A 21,077-nucleotide genomic window follows, 5' to 3' on the forward strand; every position below is an offset into this window, starting at 1 on the left:
TTCTCTATTTGAATATGATCCATGTGCTCATCTTGTGATCACGAGGCCTCGCTCTATCCCATTCTGCATAAAAACCTGGAAATATGAATACTGTACATACCACAGTTGCAAAGTAAAACTGAACTGTGGTACAAACCTGCAATGTCATGCTTAATGTCCTTGGCAATAGCATATAACCGGGAAGGCAGAGAGTATACGTGGGGGTAAATGATGGAGATTCCCTGACAAAACTCTCACTCTTTGAATTAAATATGCTGGTCGGTAACACAAGAGTCATAAACAAATTAATGGAATAAGGAAAAAAGGTGCACATAAATAACATATGCAATCAGCAACATTGCGGACGCATATTGTAATTTATTTTTTCCCATTACCTTATGGGTATTGACTATGTGCATATATTATTTTTATAACAGCATGATGACACACATCATTTTTATATTATAAAAAATATTTATTGCTGTTGCATTAAAAGTGACAATATTGCAGTTATATAAATCAGACAATTGCTAGCAAGTCAAGAACATAGTAAAACACAACAAACTGCACTAAAACAAAACTAAAAACATAGAATTTATTAAAGCAGAACTCCAGACACACAGTTAAATACACATATGAAATGTTCTACTCGGTAAATGATCTGTAATTCTGTTCAGGCTGTGTGAATTGCAAATCTCTGCCACTATGAGGTTAGGAATGTGCCATTAGCCATTCTTGGTTCAGCTTTGCAGCTTCCTGTGGTATTAGTCATGCCCAACCTGCTCATTAAGTTATGAATCAACATCATTAACTGGCCATTCATTTTCCAGTAAGCAGGAGGATGGTGCATGGGTATGCAAAGACGAACAAGGAAGCAGTGGTGTCATGTGCCTGTGTAAAATGGCAGTGTCAAGTGAATCACAAGACTTACTGAAAGGAGTAACAAATATTTCTATATTTGTCCAGGGAAAAATTGTATTTTTAAACTCCATTGGTGAAATGTACCCTCTGTTTGTACTAGTGACCATTGTCCCTGAGTAACAAATGAGTAGAAACCCAAACTATTAGAGTTCTCCCCAGAACAAGAGGTAAGGGGAAATCATTCAATGGAGAACACCTGTTGCTGGGACAGCTGTCTAAGAGGGAAAATGTCCCTTATTTTTGGAGATTTTCTCCAACTTCCTGCTGTTGTGGCTTTTGGACAGGAAGTGAAGGGGAATTTCCCCAATAGTACATAAGCAGAAACACTGCTTACCTACTTCATCCAAAATGTAAAAAAAACAACACATTTTGGATATACATACACTTTAAGGAAGAAGAAAGGTTTTTACTCTAAATCATAAGAACTCTCCAAGTTTGACGTATCAGCTTTGAAGGAAAACATGCAAACTGTGGTACATTTGAGTACAACATATGTAAACTTTACACATATTCAAGAGGATAAACACATTCATTTCCCTATGTTCCCCACATATTGTACAGAATAGACAGATATACAACTTATGTCACACACAGTGTCTTTAAGGCTGCTTCAGTGAAACCACTGCATAACATCTAGGGGATTTCACAGGGTCAAAAAGCTTCACCACTCCAGACCAGGCAATGTTTTCCTACAACAGATTTAATGATTACACTGTGATATAACAGAACTCAAGCCAAATCATAAGGACACCATTCAGTTTAAGTGCATTCAACAAACCACAAGGTTATGATGAGGGCTTTACCACATGGATGATTCTACAATGCTACAGTATGACTGACAGCTTCCCCTAACCCTACATAACAGACTGTGAAGGTTTTGTGAATCCACTATACATGAGATTTGAAGTACCTGGCAGTAAGAAGTTTAACTCATATGCCCCCTTCCTCAGAGCTCATAGGAAGGGGGCATATTCCCTGAAACGCGTCAGCTAGCAAGGCAGCTTTGTGTGGGGTCTGCCTTGTACCATTCATTCAGTGATTACCATGCGAGTAGTATTTTATGTCAGCTTGTATATTCATTGATTAATAACCTGTATTACACGAGGACAAGGCGCTGCCTGTTGGTTTTGCAGGCCCAGTATCATGATGATAAAAAGGGATGCTTGAAATCAGACCAGGATCAGGCCACACAAAGAAAACTAACATTTAGCTAGAGCTCTGGGAGGCAAAGTATGTGCCTCTGGAAACAGTTGGATAGAATTATGAGTTTCCTTAAAAGCAGATAAAAGGATCATAGATACACTACAATGTCTTGCAGGATTTTGTTTCTTCATTTTGGACAGAGTATAAGCCAGCAATACGGCTTTACTTCTGTACAAACTAGGTCGATTCTCCCCTTGGTTCAGCGAGAGTAAATGAAAACTGTGTGAAGTGTGCCTGATCTGTGCTCTTGGAAATCATACTGATTTCTGATTTACAGGAAGCTGGTAGAGCGAAAACTACATAATCATCTGCATACTTCAAAATTACTTTTTTTGTGTGTAAAAAATACTATATAGGACAAAATCAGACCTTTACAGCAGCACACTGATTCCAAGAAAAGATTTGAAAAGAAGGTACTGCAAAAAAACATGCTGTGGTTGTTAAAATGTTTATAGTGGAAAAACAGGACTGTTCTACTGAGTGCATTTCATTTTAGGAAGATTGCAAACATCTTTTTCAGACATCAAAGCAGAAGTTGCATAAGGCCATTTCAAAACATAGCCAACGTATTTCTTAACGTGTTTACCAAGTATTTTGGCATGTGGCATTCACTAGCCTGACTGCATCCTATTAAATTAGGTGGCAGTGTTTACAGTAATCAAAATTCAAGTATTTGAATAAATAACAAAAATGATATAGCTTGATCAGCTCAGCAAATGTCTGTGACAAAGGGAACTATCTACATAGAGTGGCTATAAACATAATGGCTGCAAATTAGAGTTCAATTAAAATACCATTAAACTTATTGCTCTAACTTTACTAAAAATAATAACATCTGCTGGGCATATGTTTGAAACAGAGATCTATTCTCTTCTGACAATTCCGAATGATGCACATCATTGAGTGTGTTCTCTACGAGTAGATTTTTCTTATTCAGTAAGTGTGAATGATCTCATGTGATGGAGGAAACCTGCTATGTGTCGGACGTGTCAAAGTAAACATACCTGTTCTCTCAGATAGCAGAGTCGGTCCAGGAGGATCAAGGCCTCAATACATGGTGCCAGGAAAACCTTCAGCTGAAATATATATACATAAAATATTAAAAGGACAGTAAAATGTTTCTCCAAAGTTCAGTCCAACAATAATACAGCATTCAGAATCTGACCTCCCATATAGTTCAGAGCAAATGTTCTATATGGAAAAATAGTTTTAGCTGTCAAAAACCAACAAAGAAAAATGATTTTAGCAAAGCATTCATTACTTACAAATTGTGCCCACAACCTGTCAAACCAGGGGCAAAATAAGGTTTCAGTGTCAATTTTTGAACAGATATGACATAACCATATAAAGTGGGGTAACATTATAGGTGGTTGAGCACCACTACATAACCAAGCTATTACGGATTACAGAGTCTACATAAAAATTGCCCAAAAGGGCTCCTGTATAACAGTCTAAAGAAGTAACAAATCTGGTTAACATGTGATGCATAAGCCTCATGAAGCAAAAAAAAAAAATCAAAAACGTATCTTACCTTCCTTCGCTGATCCTCTTTCATTTGTGCCTTATACACTTCCCTTCCCAGACACTGCAGCTCACAGTGGGAAAGTTTTAGCAACAGAGGCAGTGCTGTCACTCTAGAAAGCACTAGGCAGGACTAGGTGTGGCCAGGTCCTGATTTACAAGCTACAGACTTTATAAATCAGCAGTGGACATGCTGAAACCCATGACCCCCGGCAACAGTTTTGTATCCCTCTGTAGTGCAAGCAGGCACAGTCTGCATAAGAGTGGCAACTCTGCTTTGAATTTAGAAGCAGTGCAGAATTGCTACCACACCACCACATTGGTTTTACATATAGTGTAATCTGTGGAAAGCCATACTTTAGAACCTCCCTATTTTTTTCCCATTTATTGTGTAGTTTTGCTTATGCACCTTTTTTTAAAGAAAAACAACTAGTTTATCAAGACCAGGCAGGGCACATGGTTAATTAGATTCTGTCAGGGCTATACCACTCTTTCGTAAGCCACCAAATTTGTGTAATTCATATAACCCATTAATTAAATAGATGTCTCACTTCCATTACAAATCCATGCAACAAATCCATGGTGGATCCATGCAAATCACTCTTTTATGCTCCCAGACCAGGTGCACAACCTGAATTTTAGTTTACAGTACAGATACACCCTAATATGCTGCAAGTGACTGGCATACAAATCGAATAGATTGTTCATGAGAGCCATCAAATTACATACTTCTGGTAAATCTAACAGGGATTGTACAAACAGATGCAATGTGTATGGCCAAATGTAGGTGAAGATGCAAAATACACTTTTTCTAATTCAGCTTTTCCTTAACTATAATTCATTCCTGCCACCAATCCCAATAATACTTTTCCGCAGCACAATGGAGTGTAATGTGGATAAGTTAATAAAGGTCCTCCCTTCGAGAGCTAGAAGTTAAAATTTTATGTCGCTATGAGCCTTCAAATCGGGCTGATGAGAGCTCTGGTTCCTACTAACAATTAGGAACTAGTCAGAGTGGTTCCCAAATATATGATCACTACGTCAGCTATCTCAAAGTGATCACATGGAGGCTGAAAGTTTTAATGATGAAAAAAATATTTTAAAAAAAAAGATTTGGTTGGAATTTTTTGTGCATTTGTCAGGCTATAATAAAAATCAATGCAGGGTTTTTAATAATTTAACAGTATACCAAATAAAAGCTTATGTGTTCTTAAATATATAAGAATGACTTAGCCATTGCATTATTGTCAAGGTAATCGACACATGCTAATAAATTTGGCCTGGGCATCTAGGTATCATCCTTTGGTCACAAAAAGGTTAATCAATGTCTATTGTGCATAAAATGGTTTCTAGAAGCAAAATGTTTTACGTTATTCAAATGACGTTACAACAACCACCTGCTGGCCCACCAAGCTACGCTTCAACCTCAGCAAATACTGCTTAAACCTTCTCTTACACAGAGTGATAAAAATATATATTTTGTATAGAACCATCTACCTAGTGCTGACAAATGGTGACAATTGAAAAGGGTGATATTCTGAGAATGTGTGCATTGAAGTAATGGACAATTTATATATTAAAAAAATGTAAATATGTACTTTAGGTCCCATGGAAGGAAAGACATTAGCCCACTTTCTGGAATCTAAACATTGGAGCCGTCCTCCACCGACTTAATGGATGCATGAATAGATCTAAAGCTTCATTGGGGTAGAGGGGGACCTGATAAGTGTCCAATGAATGATAAACAGATATTTTAAATGTCTGGTTGTTCCATCTTTAAAAGATTGCAATCTTTTTTTTCTAACCATAGTTTTTTATTCAAGGTTTATCTAAAAGATTGCAATCTTTTGTCTACCAGTTCCTAATTATTACTATCTTCACCCCGTGCAGAAAGAGATCTTAAATGCACTAAAGCTGCCCAATGCGCATCAATTCCCTTCACTGCAATAAGCATTAACTCTACTTAACTGAAGTATGTGGGAGATTTAGTAGTGCATGCCAATGCTATTTTTCTGTAATGAATACAAAACGAAAATATGTGCTGGACACTAGGGGGTCTATTTATAAACAAATTTGCAGGGCAGGATACTTATTTTCTATGCTAATAATGCAATACTTAAATTACATTAAACCATTCAGAATTACATTTAATTTGTGAAGAGAAATGAAAGCACATTAATTTGCACAAAACAAAGGTGTATAGATATTTGCAAAGTGAATGAGATCTCCATTGTCCAGTCATCTTTCTCAATTAACATGCCAGGCCCACCATCACATTTGTTACTTTTCTCTTTCGACCCTGTCACTACAGAGAAGGTTACAAAGCTTTTCTCTGATGCTTAAAAAACCCTCACTGGACCCCACCAATCTTAACAATCTCTCCTTACTCCCAGTCACCTCAAAACTCCTAGAACGCCTAATCCACAATGGCCTGAGCCGCCACCCCATTGATAACAACCCGCTCGACCACATATAATCTAGCTTTTGTCTACAACACTACACTGAAACTGCCCTCTTAAAACTCACTAATGACTTATTAACTGCTAAAAACAATGGCCACTACTCCTTACTCTTGCTATTAGACCTTTCTGCTGCTTTTGACAAAGTTGACCATCTGCTGCTTCTCAAAAAACTCCACTTGCTTGGCCTCCCAAACTCTGCTCTCTCATGGTTCTCCTCCTACTTATCTAAGCACTTCTTTGATGTCACCTACAAATCCAATTTCTTCTCTCCTCTTCCCATGGGGTTCCCCCAAGGCTCTGTCGTTGGACCCCTTCTCTTTTCTACCTACACCTCTCCTCCCTTGGTAAGTTGACAACCTTGCATGGCTTCTAATACCATCTCTATGGTGATGACACTCAAATATATCTCTCCACTCCACAACTTACCCCTTTAGTGTTATTGCATGTCATTAATTTACTAATGGACAGTCTGGATGTCGCAGAATTTCTTGAAAAGTGATTGCAAAGTCAGCAAGCGGCGTTGTTTGCTCACTTCCCGATCTATAGAGTCAATGTGTGACAGTTTCAATGTCACACGTGGGCTCTATCTATGAGGATGAGTGAAAATCACTCACTTCATGGTTCTCCTTCAACTCCGACCTCACCTATCTCAAACACATCCAATCACTATTGAAATCCTGCAGCATTCACATAAATAACATTTCCAAAATATGACCCTTGCTAACAAATGAAACTACAAAGCTATTCATCCATTTGCTTGTTATCTCTTGTCTCCACTATTGCAACTCCCTCCTGATAGGCCTACCTCTAGAAGGTGATCCCCCTTCAGTCTATCATGAATGCTGCTGCCAGACTCATCCACTTAACCAGCCGCTCAGTGTCTGCCAATCCCTCCACTGGCTTCCAGTTGCCCAAAGGATAAAATCCAAAATGTAAACAATCACTTACAGAGCCACCTACAACTTATCCCCCAGCTATATTTCCAGCCTCATTTCCAAGTATCACACTAACCGTCCTCTCCTCGCAAGACCTCCTGCTCTCTAGCTCCCTCAGCAACTCCTCCCATGCTCACCTCCAGGACTTCTCTAGAGTCGCTCCCATCCTTTGGAACGCCTCACCCCAACCTGTCCAGCTATCTCCTACTGATCTCTTCAGGAAAGCCTATCCCGCCTCAAACTAACAACTAAACTATCACCTTATCAACAATTTATGCCCACACAGCTACCGCATCTTGTATAACGTGCCCCTCCATTTTAGATTGTAAGCTCTCACAGGCAGGGCCCTCCTTACCATCTTGTCTTGATTTGTATTGCAAGTGTAATGAGTTCCTTATATTGTAAAGAGCTGTGCAAACTGCTGCTGCTATATAAACCCTGTAAAATAATAATAATCCTTGAAATTGTTTATAAATAGACCCCAAAGAATGATATAATGAATGTGTGGACCGTTTAGATGCCACTGTCTTTGCAGATACACAAAAAAACTAAGCTGGACTCTTTATATTACCTGACAATATAAGTGTGTTCTCCCAATTTAGCCTGCAGCCTCCTGACTTCTGTTTACATCCTGGAGGGCTGTTAAAAAAGCTGTTCCTAGAGGCACTTGGGTGACAAGAACAGTGCTGTGCATTACGTTGGATGAGCAGCCCATCTACTGTCTCTCAAGAGTTCTTTCCAGACACAGCAAGGAGCAGCATCTCCAGAAGCCACAAGGCTGAAAGTCACAATGGGGGGAAACACATTAATTTCTACATGTAAGGTACAGAGTCCCCTGTGCTTCTGTACTAGAAGTGCAGTTAAAGCCAAACTGTACACAGCCAGAGTAAAAAATGTGGCACAAGCTTTTTCTAATGGAAATAAACTGTAAGACTTTGCACACCTTTTGTTTTGATGTTCCTGAAATGTATTTAGCTTAATTTGAACCGATAAGCTAGATTGGGATGAACATTCTAGAGAACTGAATGAAGTGTATTTCCAGAAGCAACTGATAAATTATATAGGCATGCAAATTACAAAATATCCAAAAACAACTATCAGTTCCCCACTAAAGAAACATAATAAAAAAAATAACTCTGTGGGCTTCAAATATTTCTATGTTATAGGTTTAATTTTTTTTCTCCTTAGGGGAGATGAGGTTGTTTAGCTGAATAAACCTAAATGATGATCTGTCAACTCTACCTAGAGATGGTTGCCCAAGAGGCAGCTTGACCCTTCAGAGGGTCATCCATTATCACAAAAAGATAATTTGTTTTAGGAAAGAGTGCATTAGTATCAAGATACACCCTGATTGATTCAACCACATCCAGGAGTGAAGGTAAACAATATAATTGTTTAAATAAAAGGCTGACACTATCTTCAGAAGAAGGGAGGGCCTAGGTCACAGTACAACCTAATCCCTTTGCAACACCAGAAAGGAGGATTTCCAAGGCCACCAACTCCACGTTGAAGAAAAAAAGTTAGAACCCTAGCCACGAAAAAATACAGAGATAAAAGACAAGACTCGCGCCATGGGAAAAAGGCCTTCAATGCCCGATGATAAGGCCTGCAAGGCCAGTTTGGTGCTACTAAAAAAAACAGAATTCCTTCAAACTCTATCCTGCGAAGTAGAGGAGGAAACACATTGATTTGACTGTACTGATCCCACGTTTCCACCACAGCAGTTGCATTTGTCATCTTGCAACTGAAGTGAGGCACCAGCAGAACCACAATCAGCATCCTCCAATGCACCCAAAGGCAAAAAACCTCCGGATTAAGGGCCCACTCTCCTGGATGCAATGACTGATGGCTCAGGTAGTCTGCAAACCAATTGCTTACCGCTGGACAAGAGAGCCAGAAAGTGCTTCTGTTCAATGAAGAATGTAAAAGATCTCCATAAAGGCAGCCATTCCACTTAAGCCTCCCTGATGACTTATGCAGGCCATAGCCATGGCATTGTTCAACTGAATACTGAATGGGTGCCCTTCCAGATGATCGGTCCAGTGCAGAAGAGACAGACTGGCTGCTACAAGTTCCAGCACAATGATTGGCATTTGCGATTCTTCTAACAGCGACCCTGATTCTACATGACCCACAGTCATGGATCTCAAGGTGCCTAGCTTGTCACCCAACCAGTTACTGACTGAAGAATCACCAATGGTTGTTATCGTAAAAAAAAAAAAAATTCTTACCCATTCTTAGGTCTTAATTCCTTGATTCTAGGCAACAAAACTGTGGCAATGTTAGCCAGTGGGGCAAAAGCCAACCAACCCTAGGCTGTTTTCTGGGTTTAACCCTAGCATCCTTTTCCTGCAGGTGGCAGTTTAACCCAGTGGTCAATATCTACAGTTCTTAGCGGTTTCCTTCAATGAACAGAAGATAATATTAGGCTTTCAATGAACAGAACACTACCAACTGTGAAACACAGAACTAGATACATCCACGAATGAATAAGAACAAAACTTTGCCTTTATTTTGTCAGTGGTGGTTTCTCCGGGCACTTTTTGTTGAGAGCTGCAAAATAAGTGTAGTACCCTGGATGGATTGTGCATTGGATCCACATATCCTATAACCATGCAGTTTAACCACTTGCCATCCACCGATTGTCAATACACAGGTGGACGGAGGATGCGTCCAGGGGGGTTGATGTGTATTTGCGTGATGTTTTTTCTGGTCAAGCGCGGGAGCAGAATCCTGGAAAAGCTATTTTAATAGCTGGCCTGGCTGTGACATTGATGACGTGACGTGAAGCAGATCTCTGCTTCATCAGCTTGGGGGTCCCAAGGTGACATTAGAGGTCTTAGAGACCACTGATGTCTCCATAAAGAGGACCTGTCATTGTATATTGGCTATCACATAGGGAGCATGTTCGCATGCACGCACATATAAACGTAAATACGTTTGGTGATGTCTTTACTGGGCTGCTCACTGTTCTTCTTGCTGGAGTTTAGTTCTCATTTAACACCTTACCCTCTGCTCCCCTTAGATATAATTTTCTGCTAATATATGTTTATTTAATCCATTAAAGTTTAGGCTTTATTTTTGTTTAGGTGTTACGCTAAGAAATTAGCAAACATGAAAAAAATTACTTTCATTTGTAACTTATTTCGTACCATAAATGAAATCTTAGTGTCATTACAATTGAGACAAATTATAGAATAAAATGTACACTTATTTACAGTAACACTTTTTTTTAATTAAGCACTTTCGAGCCTATATACAGTGGCCCGCAGAAGTGGTTAAAACAAAAACATGTCATGCACGGGCTCCGCTGTCCCCGTGCCATGCCCGGGAACGGCTCGACGGATCTTCCTGCAACGATCGGAGAAAGATTCAGCGGCTTCCAGCCGCTGATCTCTCCTCTGATCACTGGACCCTGAAGTGATGTGTACTACATCACTTCCGGTATCCCTATTTACATTCTCCGGCTCTTAGAGCCAGGAGAAGATGCTGGGGAAGCAGATCTCTGCTTCCTCAGCTTCTTTGGGGTCCCTAGTTGACATTAGGGGTCTGAAAGACCCCTGATGTTTCCATAAAGAGGACCTGTCACATCCTATCTGCTATTACATTGGGGGATTATTAGCCCCCTATGTGATAGCAATAAGGTTAGTGTAAAAAAAAAAGTGTTTATGCAAGTCCCCGTCCCCATGTGCACGCACATACACACGCAGACAATTGCGCTACAAATGTTACATATCGCCATGAATGTTGGAGTGAGAGCAATAATTCTAGTGCCATTAATCACTGTTAGCACTAAACTGATGAGCGGTAAACGCGTTTAAAGTGTTCCCTATGGGAAATTTAGTTTTTTTGCAGGTTCACGGACAAACACAATTTTAAGGCTTGATATGTTTGGTATCTATTTCTGCGACGTGATCCCATCTTTCACAAAAAAATTGGGTATTATATTCTGTTTCTATGCATTACATTTTGATTTCGTTTATTTTCTCCTAAAAATACTGGTTTGATACACATTTGCGCAAATACCGTGCAACATAAAAAATTGCAACTAGGATTTTTTTTATTCTACAGGGCCTCTGCTTTCAGAAAATATATCATTGTTTGAGGGTTTGAAGCGGTTTTCTAGCCAAAAATGTATATTTTATCATGTGTGCACAAATAGTAAGAAATTGTTCATGACAGCAAGTGGTTAACTGAACAGAAAAAAAGTCTATTTTAAAAGTTTTTATTTTAATTTTTGTCTAATGATTGCATTAAAAAACATGTTTTTGTCCTGAAAAAAACCCAATTTGAATATTAATTAGTTACTTGAATTAATGACAAAGATATCGCTGAAGAAACAGGCCCATAGTAGACATTTAAAATTTGCTCTGGTCCATAAGAGGTATATAGGTGTGAGAGCTTAAAGGGACCAAATCCTTTATGGAAACATGCAGGATTCAGTTGCTGACTTCTCGTAAAAATTATAGTTGTGTGGCTTCCATATTCACCCAATGGCTTCAGTACTTTTGTGACTCCGCTGTGCCACTGAAACGAGGAGTCCTGACTTTGCAACGCTGCATGCTTGTTCTCGGTCAGTGACTAGCATTTTCAGAAGGTTTACATTTAAACTCTAATTCTAATATAATTACAAAAGAATATTTTCTTGAGAACAATACAATAATGCTGGTAATCGCATAATAACTCCACCAATATGCACAAAAGCCCAACATCTGCAGCCAAAACCTACCACTCAACCTATTGCAACAAACATTAAAGTATATCTAAAACAAAAAGAATTGTGACAAAGACTAATGATCCTATGCATGTCAGGATGAAGCCCAGAAGTAGAGAGGGTTATGTCCAAGTAAGAGAAGATCCATCTTGTATTTAAGTCTAACTTTAGAAACACATTAGGGAAATATACATAAAAAAGTACTTATAATCCTGAAAATAACATGCAATGCCAAAGCCTTTTGTATCGTGTTATGTTCTATACAGTACTGGAGATTGCATCTGTATCTTATACTCCCATCTGTGACTTGGAGAAAAGGGATTCTGGCTTCTTCTCAAACTTTAAATGCACTAAATGCTCAAACTCAAATGATCACATAAAAAAATATGACTTACTGGGTAAGACTAATGAATTCACAAGACAAGGGTGCTACTCAAATGGTTTCATCCGAAACATGCTTTAAATGTAAAACATGCTCAGATATACACCCATTACCTTAATGGATAATAACTGAGATTTTGGATTTATTTCTTTGTACAGTGATATAATGTTTACAGCACTAGAGCTATATGTGCGATATGTAGGAGCTACCATTGCTGACTCGGTTTAAAATAGTTCAGGCTCCAAGGCAGTCATTCTCATCCTTTCATAAACATACTGGACAGGAGTTCAGACCTTTTAGTCTTTAAAGTGTATTTCCACTTTTGCAGTTAAATTTAAGAAAACCATTCTATATGTTTATGTGTTCCTATTCACAAAGCATACTGAAAAAACATTTCTTACCTTTTAAGTGTTTTGTTACATTAGGCATGATGGCTGATTCCAGGTTATTCTTAGTCCTTTTCACAGTGGTCTGTCCTAATGGAAAGCCTTGGCGCTGAAATTTGAGGACTGTGTTTATCCGATAAGCTTAATTACCATACAATGGGCAAGCCAGCTGAGACCCCCCTCACAGCGCCTCTTAAGGTGCCCACACACCTTGCGATAACCGTACGATAATCGCAGGAATTCCCGCGACCGTACGATTATCTTAAGGTGTGTGGAGGCCGTGCGACCTCTACTACTGTAAGGTCGCACGACTTTTATCTTACGAACATGTTCGAAAACCCGGCGAGAATCGTACAATTTTCGGCGGGGTGTGTTGCATGTTCGTAAGATAAAAGCCAGACGGGCCGGTGTGCGCAAGCGCATACTGCCCGTTCGGCATTGCGGTCATCGGAAGCCCACCCCTCAGCGGGGCGGGCTTGCGATCATCGCAAGTACGATCTGCCTGTCCAAGATGGGCAGATCGTACGTTTTTTTAATTACCTTACAACCATCGCAAGACAAAAAACTTGCGTTGGTTGTAAGGTGTGTGCCCAGCTTTAACATTTCAAAGAAATAGAAGCTAGAAGAAATTTTAACCCTTAAATCCCTAACGAAAGTAAAAACAATTTAAACTGCAAGCATTTTTTTTTTCCGCTTATGCTATGTGAATGGGAAGATGTAACAAGTATGAAAGAGATATTATTCCAATTTGGCTGTGAAAGTGGATATCAGGATGAAAGCCAAGGAGCATGTACCTTTAAACAACAGCACTGGTGGCAATATATACAGGTATATATATTGACACTATAAAGTGACACTATAAAGTGACACTAAACTCAGGAGCATTTAAGTACCTTAAAGAAGAGCTTTAGGAAAAGTTTTTATTAACCCTTGCAGTGGGGCTACCCCTGCACTGCAAGGACTAACTGCTCGTTTACGTCTAGATGCTCAAAAAAAAGAAAAAAAGTTATACTCACCAGACCATCCAAGCCGGCTAGTTCTTGGACCGCTGTCTGGAGCGTCTCGCCTCCTCTGTTGCAGCGGTTTGAGGATCCTGGTGTCTTCATGCTCTATACACTGTGCATAGGCTGTTTATAGATGTGAGGACGCTGAGGAGCATTCCATCTATGCAGAAAGCACGGAACCAGCTCAGATGGTCTGGGGAGTAAACTTTTTTTTTTTTAGCACCTAACCCTTGCAGTGCAACAAAACTGTACCTTATTTGCGTATTACTCAGCTGCAGATCCTCAAATCATCTCTGAATTTGTGCTAGCACTGTCTGTCCTTCTGCAGGGTGGCTACTTGTGTTCCCCATGCTCCCTTTGTGTGTTGTAAAGTAGCCACCACTCCAAGCTCGCTCCTGTAATGGACTACAATCTCATGTTTAGTTTACTAATTTGTATTGAGATTGTAGTCCATCACGGGAGTGAGCTTGGAGTGGTTGCTACTTTATAACACACACAGGGACCATGGGGAACAAAAGTAGCCACCCTCCAGAAGGAAGGACAGCGTCAGCACCAATTCAGAGATGATTTGAGGATGTACAGCTGAGTAATACACAAATAAGCTACATTTTTGTTAATAGTTAAAGTGACATTAAAGTCAAAAAATGTTTCCCTCCCCCCATGTTAATGTCAGCACTTACCTTAGATTATGTCTATTAATCCGATCTTCTTCTTCTTTCCCAATGTTTTCATCTGTCCCTCCAGCGGTGCGGCGGCTCTCCAATCCAGCGCTGGCTCCTCTGTCCCTGCAGGCACTTCCGATCCCGCGGTATCTGCATGCGGGTGCATACGTCCATAGACTTACCTTGCGTCTCTGCTCGTCTCCCGGCCGAGAATCCGAGATGCTTTGCGGCCACCAGAGCAGTTTCGGATTCTCGGGCGGGAGCGCGCAGCGATTACAATGGGTCCCAAGAATTTTTTTCCTTTGTACTGCAAAGTGTTAGAGACTTTCTTCAAACACCCATGTCCCTCCCCTTGCAACGTGGACACTAAATACAACTTGATTAAGAACACAAAGCAATTATAGTTTGAAGCATTTCAAGGGATTATGCTGGTTGTCTACTTTATAGGGCAGTAGATGTGTAAAGATATAGAGCCATGCCATAGTTGACATAAGTAGAGAAAGGTACATATAATTATGAAAGTCAAAGAAGAACTCAAGGATTTTGAAAAGCTAACCCTTGCAGTGTGGGTACCCTCACACTGCAAGGGTTACCTGCTCGTTTTTCTCTAAGGGAGAAAATAAAGTACAAATACTCAATCCATCCTCAGTCCCGTGGTATGGACTGCTCACCTCTCCACTCCAGCTGTGGTATATCCCTCAGCATCTTCGCGTCAAATAAGCTGCATTAGACGTGATGACGTCACAGATCTTCAACTGCAGGAGCCTGGGGAGAAGAGGCGGAGGTGACTGGGGTCTAGCAGCCAGGCGGGACCAATGATCAGATGAGTATTTCTTCTTCATTTTCACTCCCTAGACAAAACAAACAGTTAACCCTTGCAGTGCAGGGGTAGCCCTCCTGCAAGGGTTAACTTTTCAAAATCCTGGAGTTCTGCTTTAAGTGTTTACCAAGGTTTTCCAATTTTTCATACTGGTATAATGTTCATATTTGTTATTGGTCTATTTTTTTTACAGGTAATAGACTATTGACAGCAACATTTAATTAGACTGTAATCCAGAACTCATGCATAAAAATACATTAAAAACTGATGAATCTAAGAGAAAACTCAATGAAGACACCATTTCAGAGAACATACATGATACATTTTAGGCTTACACGTTCTCGTTATATTTTATGAAAACAATTCAATGTGCTGCTTTGCTCTTCAAAGGTTTTCTGATAACAGTCTCAAGCTGGCGGAAAGATTAAAAGCAGTTCTTTGGCAGAACATTTTAGGAAAACAAACATACAAAACAAATCCAGTACCTTTATTGCCATTTACAAACTAACTATCAGTAAGCCATTGTGGTCTTTTACCTTTACAGATGAGGGTTGGGCACTCTCCACCCTTCCTTAGTTGTAGGTAGAAAGATTGTATAAGATTTTTGGAAATTTCATCTGAGTTTTTACCTGATTTGTAACTTTACTTTCCTACATGCTTCACTGATATTAGGACAGAATAAATTACCAAATCAGTTTTAGTGACATCCCTCAATTTCGAACGGATGTTTCTGCTTCACTGTGCAATTCACAAACCCGTTCGGAACATATGTAACACTGTGTTTCCACTGAACAGCACACTGCTTTATCCATCTCTTAGTGATCTGCATAACTCCTGTACCATTTTTTCCTAGACTCGGTGAACTTTCTCTACAAATTTGAATGTGAATTAAATTCACCTATTACAGATAAACTTGCCCCAATATGTTGGTGCACTTTCACAGGTTTGTGCATTGATCTACATCAAATGCAATGTCGCCTTCGCTAACACATTCATAATTGGCTATATTTACCCACAACAACCCCTGTGTTTTGAGATCTTCACTTCAATGGAAAGCTCATCTGTGGCCTAGCATAGGGGCTTTCGTGAGTAGTGGCACATGTGTAGAAAAAACTCTGAATATTTTGAGCAGAGGCTATGCGGTGCCAGACAAGTCACACAGTAATGATCTCAGAGAATCAGGGTTGTGTGTAAGTTTGACCTATCGTGAATCTGATTAGAAACAAGGGGAGGGGGGCACTTGTCCTATGCATCTGACCCAATACACATACAAGAGTTCATACCCCCAATGGGAAACACGTTAAAAGATAACAGAACTGTACAGCAAATATAGCTGTTTTCAGTTAGAGTATTATAGCTGTTCAGTTAAAGCATGTAAAGTGATCTAGAATTACATCTGGAAGGCTAAACTTTATAAAGTATGCTTTCCTTTAAAGAGATATATTCAGAGAATGTTAAATTAAATCCTGCAATATTCTGTGTAACAAAAGGATGCTATAATTTAAAATGGACTGTTGGAAGAACATAACATATGTAAATGTGTTTCAATTATTGGTATGCTAACATCCAACACTTTGAATGATATCCTGATGCAAAATACTGGTATGTTACCCTATTAAAAGCTTCCAGCTCATTTCTTCTGGCCTCATACGTCTCATAATATCCCATTATTTCTTGGTCTGAAAGCTGAAAAAAAGAGAAACAATGTAATTACCATTGTGTCATATTTTATATAGAACAAAAGAAAGGACCATGTCGATGATTTATGAATGTGCTACAGTTGCCAGCTGCAAAATTAGCAGCAAGCATCCAACCCAAACAAAACTTTGTTTCTGGCATAAATACATTAAGAAAGACAAATGGTCAACTATAAATTTGGAGGCAGCCATGATGTGAATCTCCATAGAGTCATTTCAACATGCAAGGTGGGGATTACAAGTCAACTGAGAGAAGTAATAACAGTGCAGAATCCATCAGGAAATATTGAATCATTGAATGCATCAAAAATGTACTGAAAGAACAGTTGCAAAACATAATGAGAAACCCTGTTATATTTCTGTTCTCTCTCCCCAAAAAAGGATTAATTCCTCCTTAACAGATATGCAGAGATGATATTGTAACTTTTTGTTTTTGTAATTTTTTAGGCTTACGGTCTTAAATCAGTATCAGTGGTGGAGCAATATATTATGTAGTCTGGGGTATAGCACTTCACTGCAGAACAAGCAATCGGGCTGAAATGAGGGTAACTAAAATAAACATTTTGATTGGCTGACTCTTACCTCAATTATTAGATTTTTTTTCGATTCAATACATTATTTATTGAGTTTACAACAAACATCAAAATAGAACCGAAAAATAGTGCAGGTTTGGCACGCAGACCTAGATTGCTTAAATACTTAATATGTATAAGCTGAGAAGCTACAGTAATGCACAAGACATTGACACTATCAAGGTTATTCACAAAAGGGTGAAGAGTTTGGAGAAGGCAGGAGAAGTGAACTATCTAGGCCAAAATAGCTGATTTGGAAAAATTCTCCAATTCAGCTATGTTATCCTATACTTTTAACTTCTCCTCTTCTCCAAACCCTTCACCCTTTTGTAAATATTCAGAACAAATGAATATAGTAACCAAGGGGGTCTCGTAAGTACCCACCAACATTTCCTCCAATCCACTTGCAAATTCTCAGATCACGAGAGAGGGATTTATATTTGATACTTAATTACCTATGAAACTTGTGTTTCATAGGTGGGAAACAAAAAATATGCACAACTGCATATGCAGTGTGAGTGTTTAACTATATACCTTTGTCAGCTCAGAAAAAAAAGGTTGCATCTTGGTAATACAGACAAACTTCCAGTGAAATAGAAACAAAATATTATGGTCTGTTCCATATATAAGATTAAGAGCTTATTCACAATTGTCAGTTCTCATGCAGCAAAAAAACAACGTAATTTATTTCCTATGTAGCTGGTTCCAATCTATGCTCTGAAGTTAAGAGTGTTTTTATAAACTATACAGGCCCATTTACACCAACGTATGTGTGTTATCATGTGTGCTGAAATGCGCGTGGATAGGTGTGAATGTGCCATAAATGTAATGGTTGTTTTCTGACTTCCTATAGCTTAAAACTACCCCAATCTAACCCAGTCAAATTTCTACATCTGTTGGAAAGGGTGCTGTGTCATGCAATTAAACAAAACAAGTGGATTACAATATTAGCAGTTTAAAATGATAAAAGAAATCATTAGCTTTTAGGAAATAAGGATAACAAGGGAAAATTAAGGCATTTTGTAAATTGCACTTTGCTACTTAAAGACATACCGTGCTGACAACAACAAAGGAAAAGATTATGGACTTTTGTAGTGTTGCTTTTCGTTCTGACAGTTTAGTAAAAAATATGAATAGCAAATTCCAGGTTTGAAAACTTTGCAGGCCTTTGGCATTAAGGTGTTGCAAACGCTCATTAGAAATTAAGGTATTTATTATTAAAACTGTAGCAGCCCTAGTACCCGAATGTGAACGTGTTGCTACCTAAATTGGGTGCATGCATTGCAAATGGCAAAAGAAAGCACAAAAAAAACTGTCCCAAGCCTATAATCAATTTCAACGCAGGACTGACTAATACGGCCATAATGCTTTACTTAATTGCCCGCAACATGTTTAATGCAGCTGATCTGCTAATTTATTATATAATAAATCATTTACTTCTCAAACTGATTAATATACCGTATTGTAGTTACCATGGCTCTGAATTATATTTTGGTAACATGCTAGAGATATATCGGTATACTGTAATAAAGCAAGTTCGATATAGGTAGTGCAATCTCAGAGAAAACAACTAAGGTGTGTGTTTACAGCATATGCTTTATACAGCACACATTTATGCAATTTACAATTTTCTAGGAATGAGCTCTATATTTGTCATGCTTTACTGTACTACTGTCGGAATATCTGCTACCAATGGCTCTTCATGTCATGGCAGTAAAAGAGGTTTGTATCTACAAACAAATAAACACATAAGCGCCAGCAACATGAGTCAAAGATGAGAGGGAGATCTTCAATGTAATACACTTTCAGGGCTGCTCTCGAAGGTTACGGGAACCACAGAACTGAAATACAAAACACAAAGAGCGCCTCCATTGTGTAAAACTATTTAAAAAAAGAGAATGAAAACAGTTGAAAATGTACTCACAAAGGGAGATAAATAACAAGCATAAATAGATCAGGTAGAGCAGACTTAGCCAGCCGGCTATCTGTCCTTCTTGGTTCACACGTTTCTGAGGTCATGCCTCCTTCATCAGAACCAATTCTGATGAAGGAGGCGTGACCTCGGAAACGCATGAATGCTTGTTATTTATCACCCTTTGTGAGTACATTTTCAACTGTTTTCATTCTCTTTTATTAAATAGTTTTACACGATGGAGGCGCTCTCTGTGTTTTGTATTTCAGATTTGTATCTATCCAGATGAAATCATCCATCTTGCTTTCCATCTTAAGGTGCCCATACACCTTACAATTATCTGCAGATTTTCTGTGGTCAGATGGAAAAGGCGCAACAGATTCCTCCATCTACACTTAACTGTGTGGATGGAGTAATCTCCACCTAGGCCAATCTGTTGCACTTTTTCCATCTGACCACAGAAAATCTGCAGATAATTGTAAGGTGTATGGGCACCTTTAAAGATTTTTATACTGGTACAATAAGACATTTGTATTAGTTAAGTATTACTTTTCAGCATGCACAACATCTGTGGCAAAGCACATCAGTACATACTTCTTCAAATGCATTTCACTATACCATTTACATGGTCCACTGCTGGGAAATCATTTTTCAGCAAATACAGGATTTCTTGTTCAGTTATTTGTGTTTAAAGGAATATCTTAACATAAAACCTGCTTTTGATACCATGTTACCTAAATCAGTGCAGCACTGAGGGTATTGTTTGGCATATGTCATAGGTAGAACCTGCCAAACATTGTATTTGTAGTCAGATGAAATCCTTATTACAGCCACAAAAATGCAATTTCCGTTAAAAGGTTTACTTAAATCCCACACTGGGCTGCAACACAAATCTATCTTTATTTCCTTAGCTATCGGGATAATCTGAAATTCCTCAAATTTGTTAGAGACTTTTAATGGTTTAATCTTGACACAACTGTGAACTATGTACTTTGCAGTTTAGCAGGATTATACAAATTCAGCTGAGCTAATGTTTCCAATAGGTAATAACATCTAAATACTGAATGATGAGACATTTCAAGGAAAAAGCTCATGCATTAACCTCAGTATTATGCCTTGAATGCTTACTCAATCCAAAATGCCAGTTTTGAGTGAAGTAAGACAGGCTAACCCATAATACCATGATTATACCTTCTTAATTCCAATATCTCATAAACATGGCCAACAAAAGAAAGCAGTGTGCTTTGGAACTTTATCTGCATACTTTAAATACACACACAAAAAAAGCTCTGGTTCTGTGTGGTGATCTGCAAAGTGGTGCAGGAGTAAGTGTAATACATGAATGCTAATTAAAAGGTGAACGCTAGGTATATCACAAACAGTAAAAAATATGCATTATAAATGGTTATTTCTCTGCATGTGCTTTGATCAGCGAATCGATCCATGGAGACAGATATCTAACTAGTATAACAGATAATAGATATCTGTAAGTTTTAAACAAACCACCAGACCAGATATGCCTTATTTTATTATTGCTTATAATTAATAAAAAGTGGAATTTCCCATCTTCAGCCATACATTCTATATCCATATGAAAACGGGGCCATGAAGACGGCAACATAGTATTAGACTATATATCTGTCAGCACCAGACCAAAGTTTCACAAGGAATGGGTCTAAAATAACAGCATGGATCTGACTCAACACACCTGGTAATGAAAAACAAAGGACTCTTTTACTCTGAGGTGCCCCAGGAAGATGTTGGGGAAATTGGAGGGCTTGGCAGATTAGCCATCTTTGGGAAGGTAGAGCAAACCAACTCTAATATTTTTATTAAAAAAACAACATTGGCTCAGCAGATCTTAACCCAAGGAAAAGCCAACAAAAATGTTCTCAAAGGAAAACTCT

At 38.8% G+C, this 21,077-nt stretch overlaps 1 protein-coding gene across 1 annotated transcript in view; it reads right to left on the bottom strand.

Annotated features, from left to right (window-relative positions):
• Window positions 1–1,454: 1,454 nt before the first annotated feature.
• Window positions 1,455–21,077, bottom strand: part of METTL25 (methyltransferase like 25) — a 107,850-nt gene continuing 88,227 nt past the window's right edge. The window contains exons 11-13 of the mRNA XM_018552908.1: window positions 16,601–16,675; window positions 3,108–3,179; window positions 1,455–1,589 (exon numbers count right to left, since the gene is read on the bottom strand). Of these exons, the coding sequence (XP_018408410.1) occupies window positions 1,500–1,589; window positions 3,108–3,179; window positions 16,601–16,675 (237 nt within the window). The 3' untranslated portion in view covers window positions 1,455–1,499. The remainder of the gene's footprint in view (window positions 1,590–3,107; window positions 3,180–16,600; window positions 16,676–21,077) is intronic.

The sequence above is a fragment of the Nanorana parkeri genome, unplaced genomic scaffold (assembly GCF_000935625.1).
Source record: "Nanorana parkeri isolate BGI_ZX_2015 unplaced genomic scaffold, ASM93562v1 scaffold101, whole genome shotgun sequence".
In the NCBI taxonomy this organism is placed as follows: Eukaryota; Metazoa; Chordata; class Amphibia; order Anura; family Dicroglossidae; genus Nanorana; species Nanorana parkeri.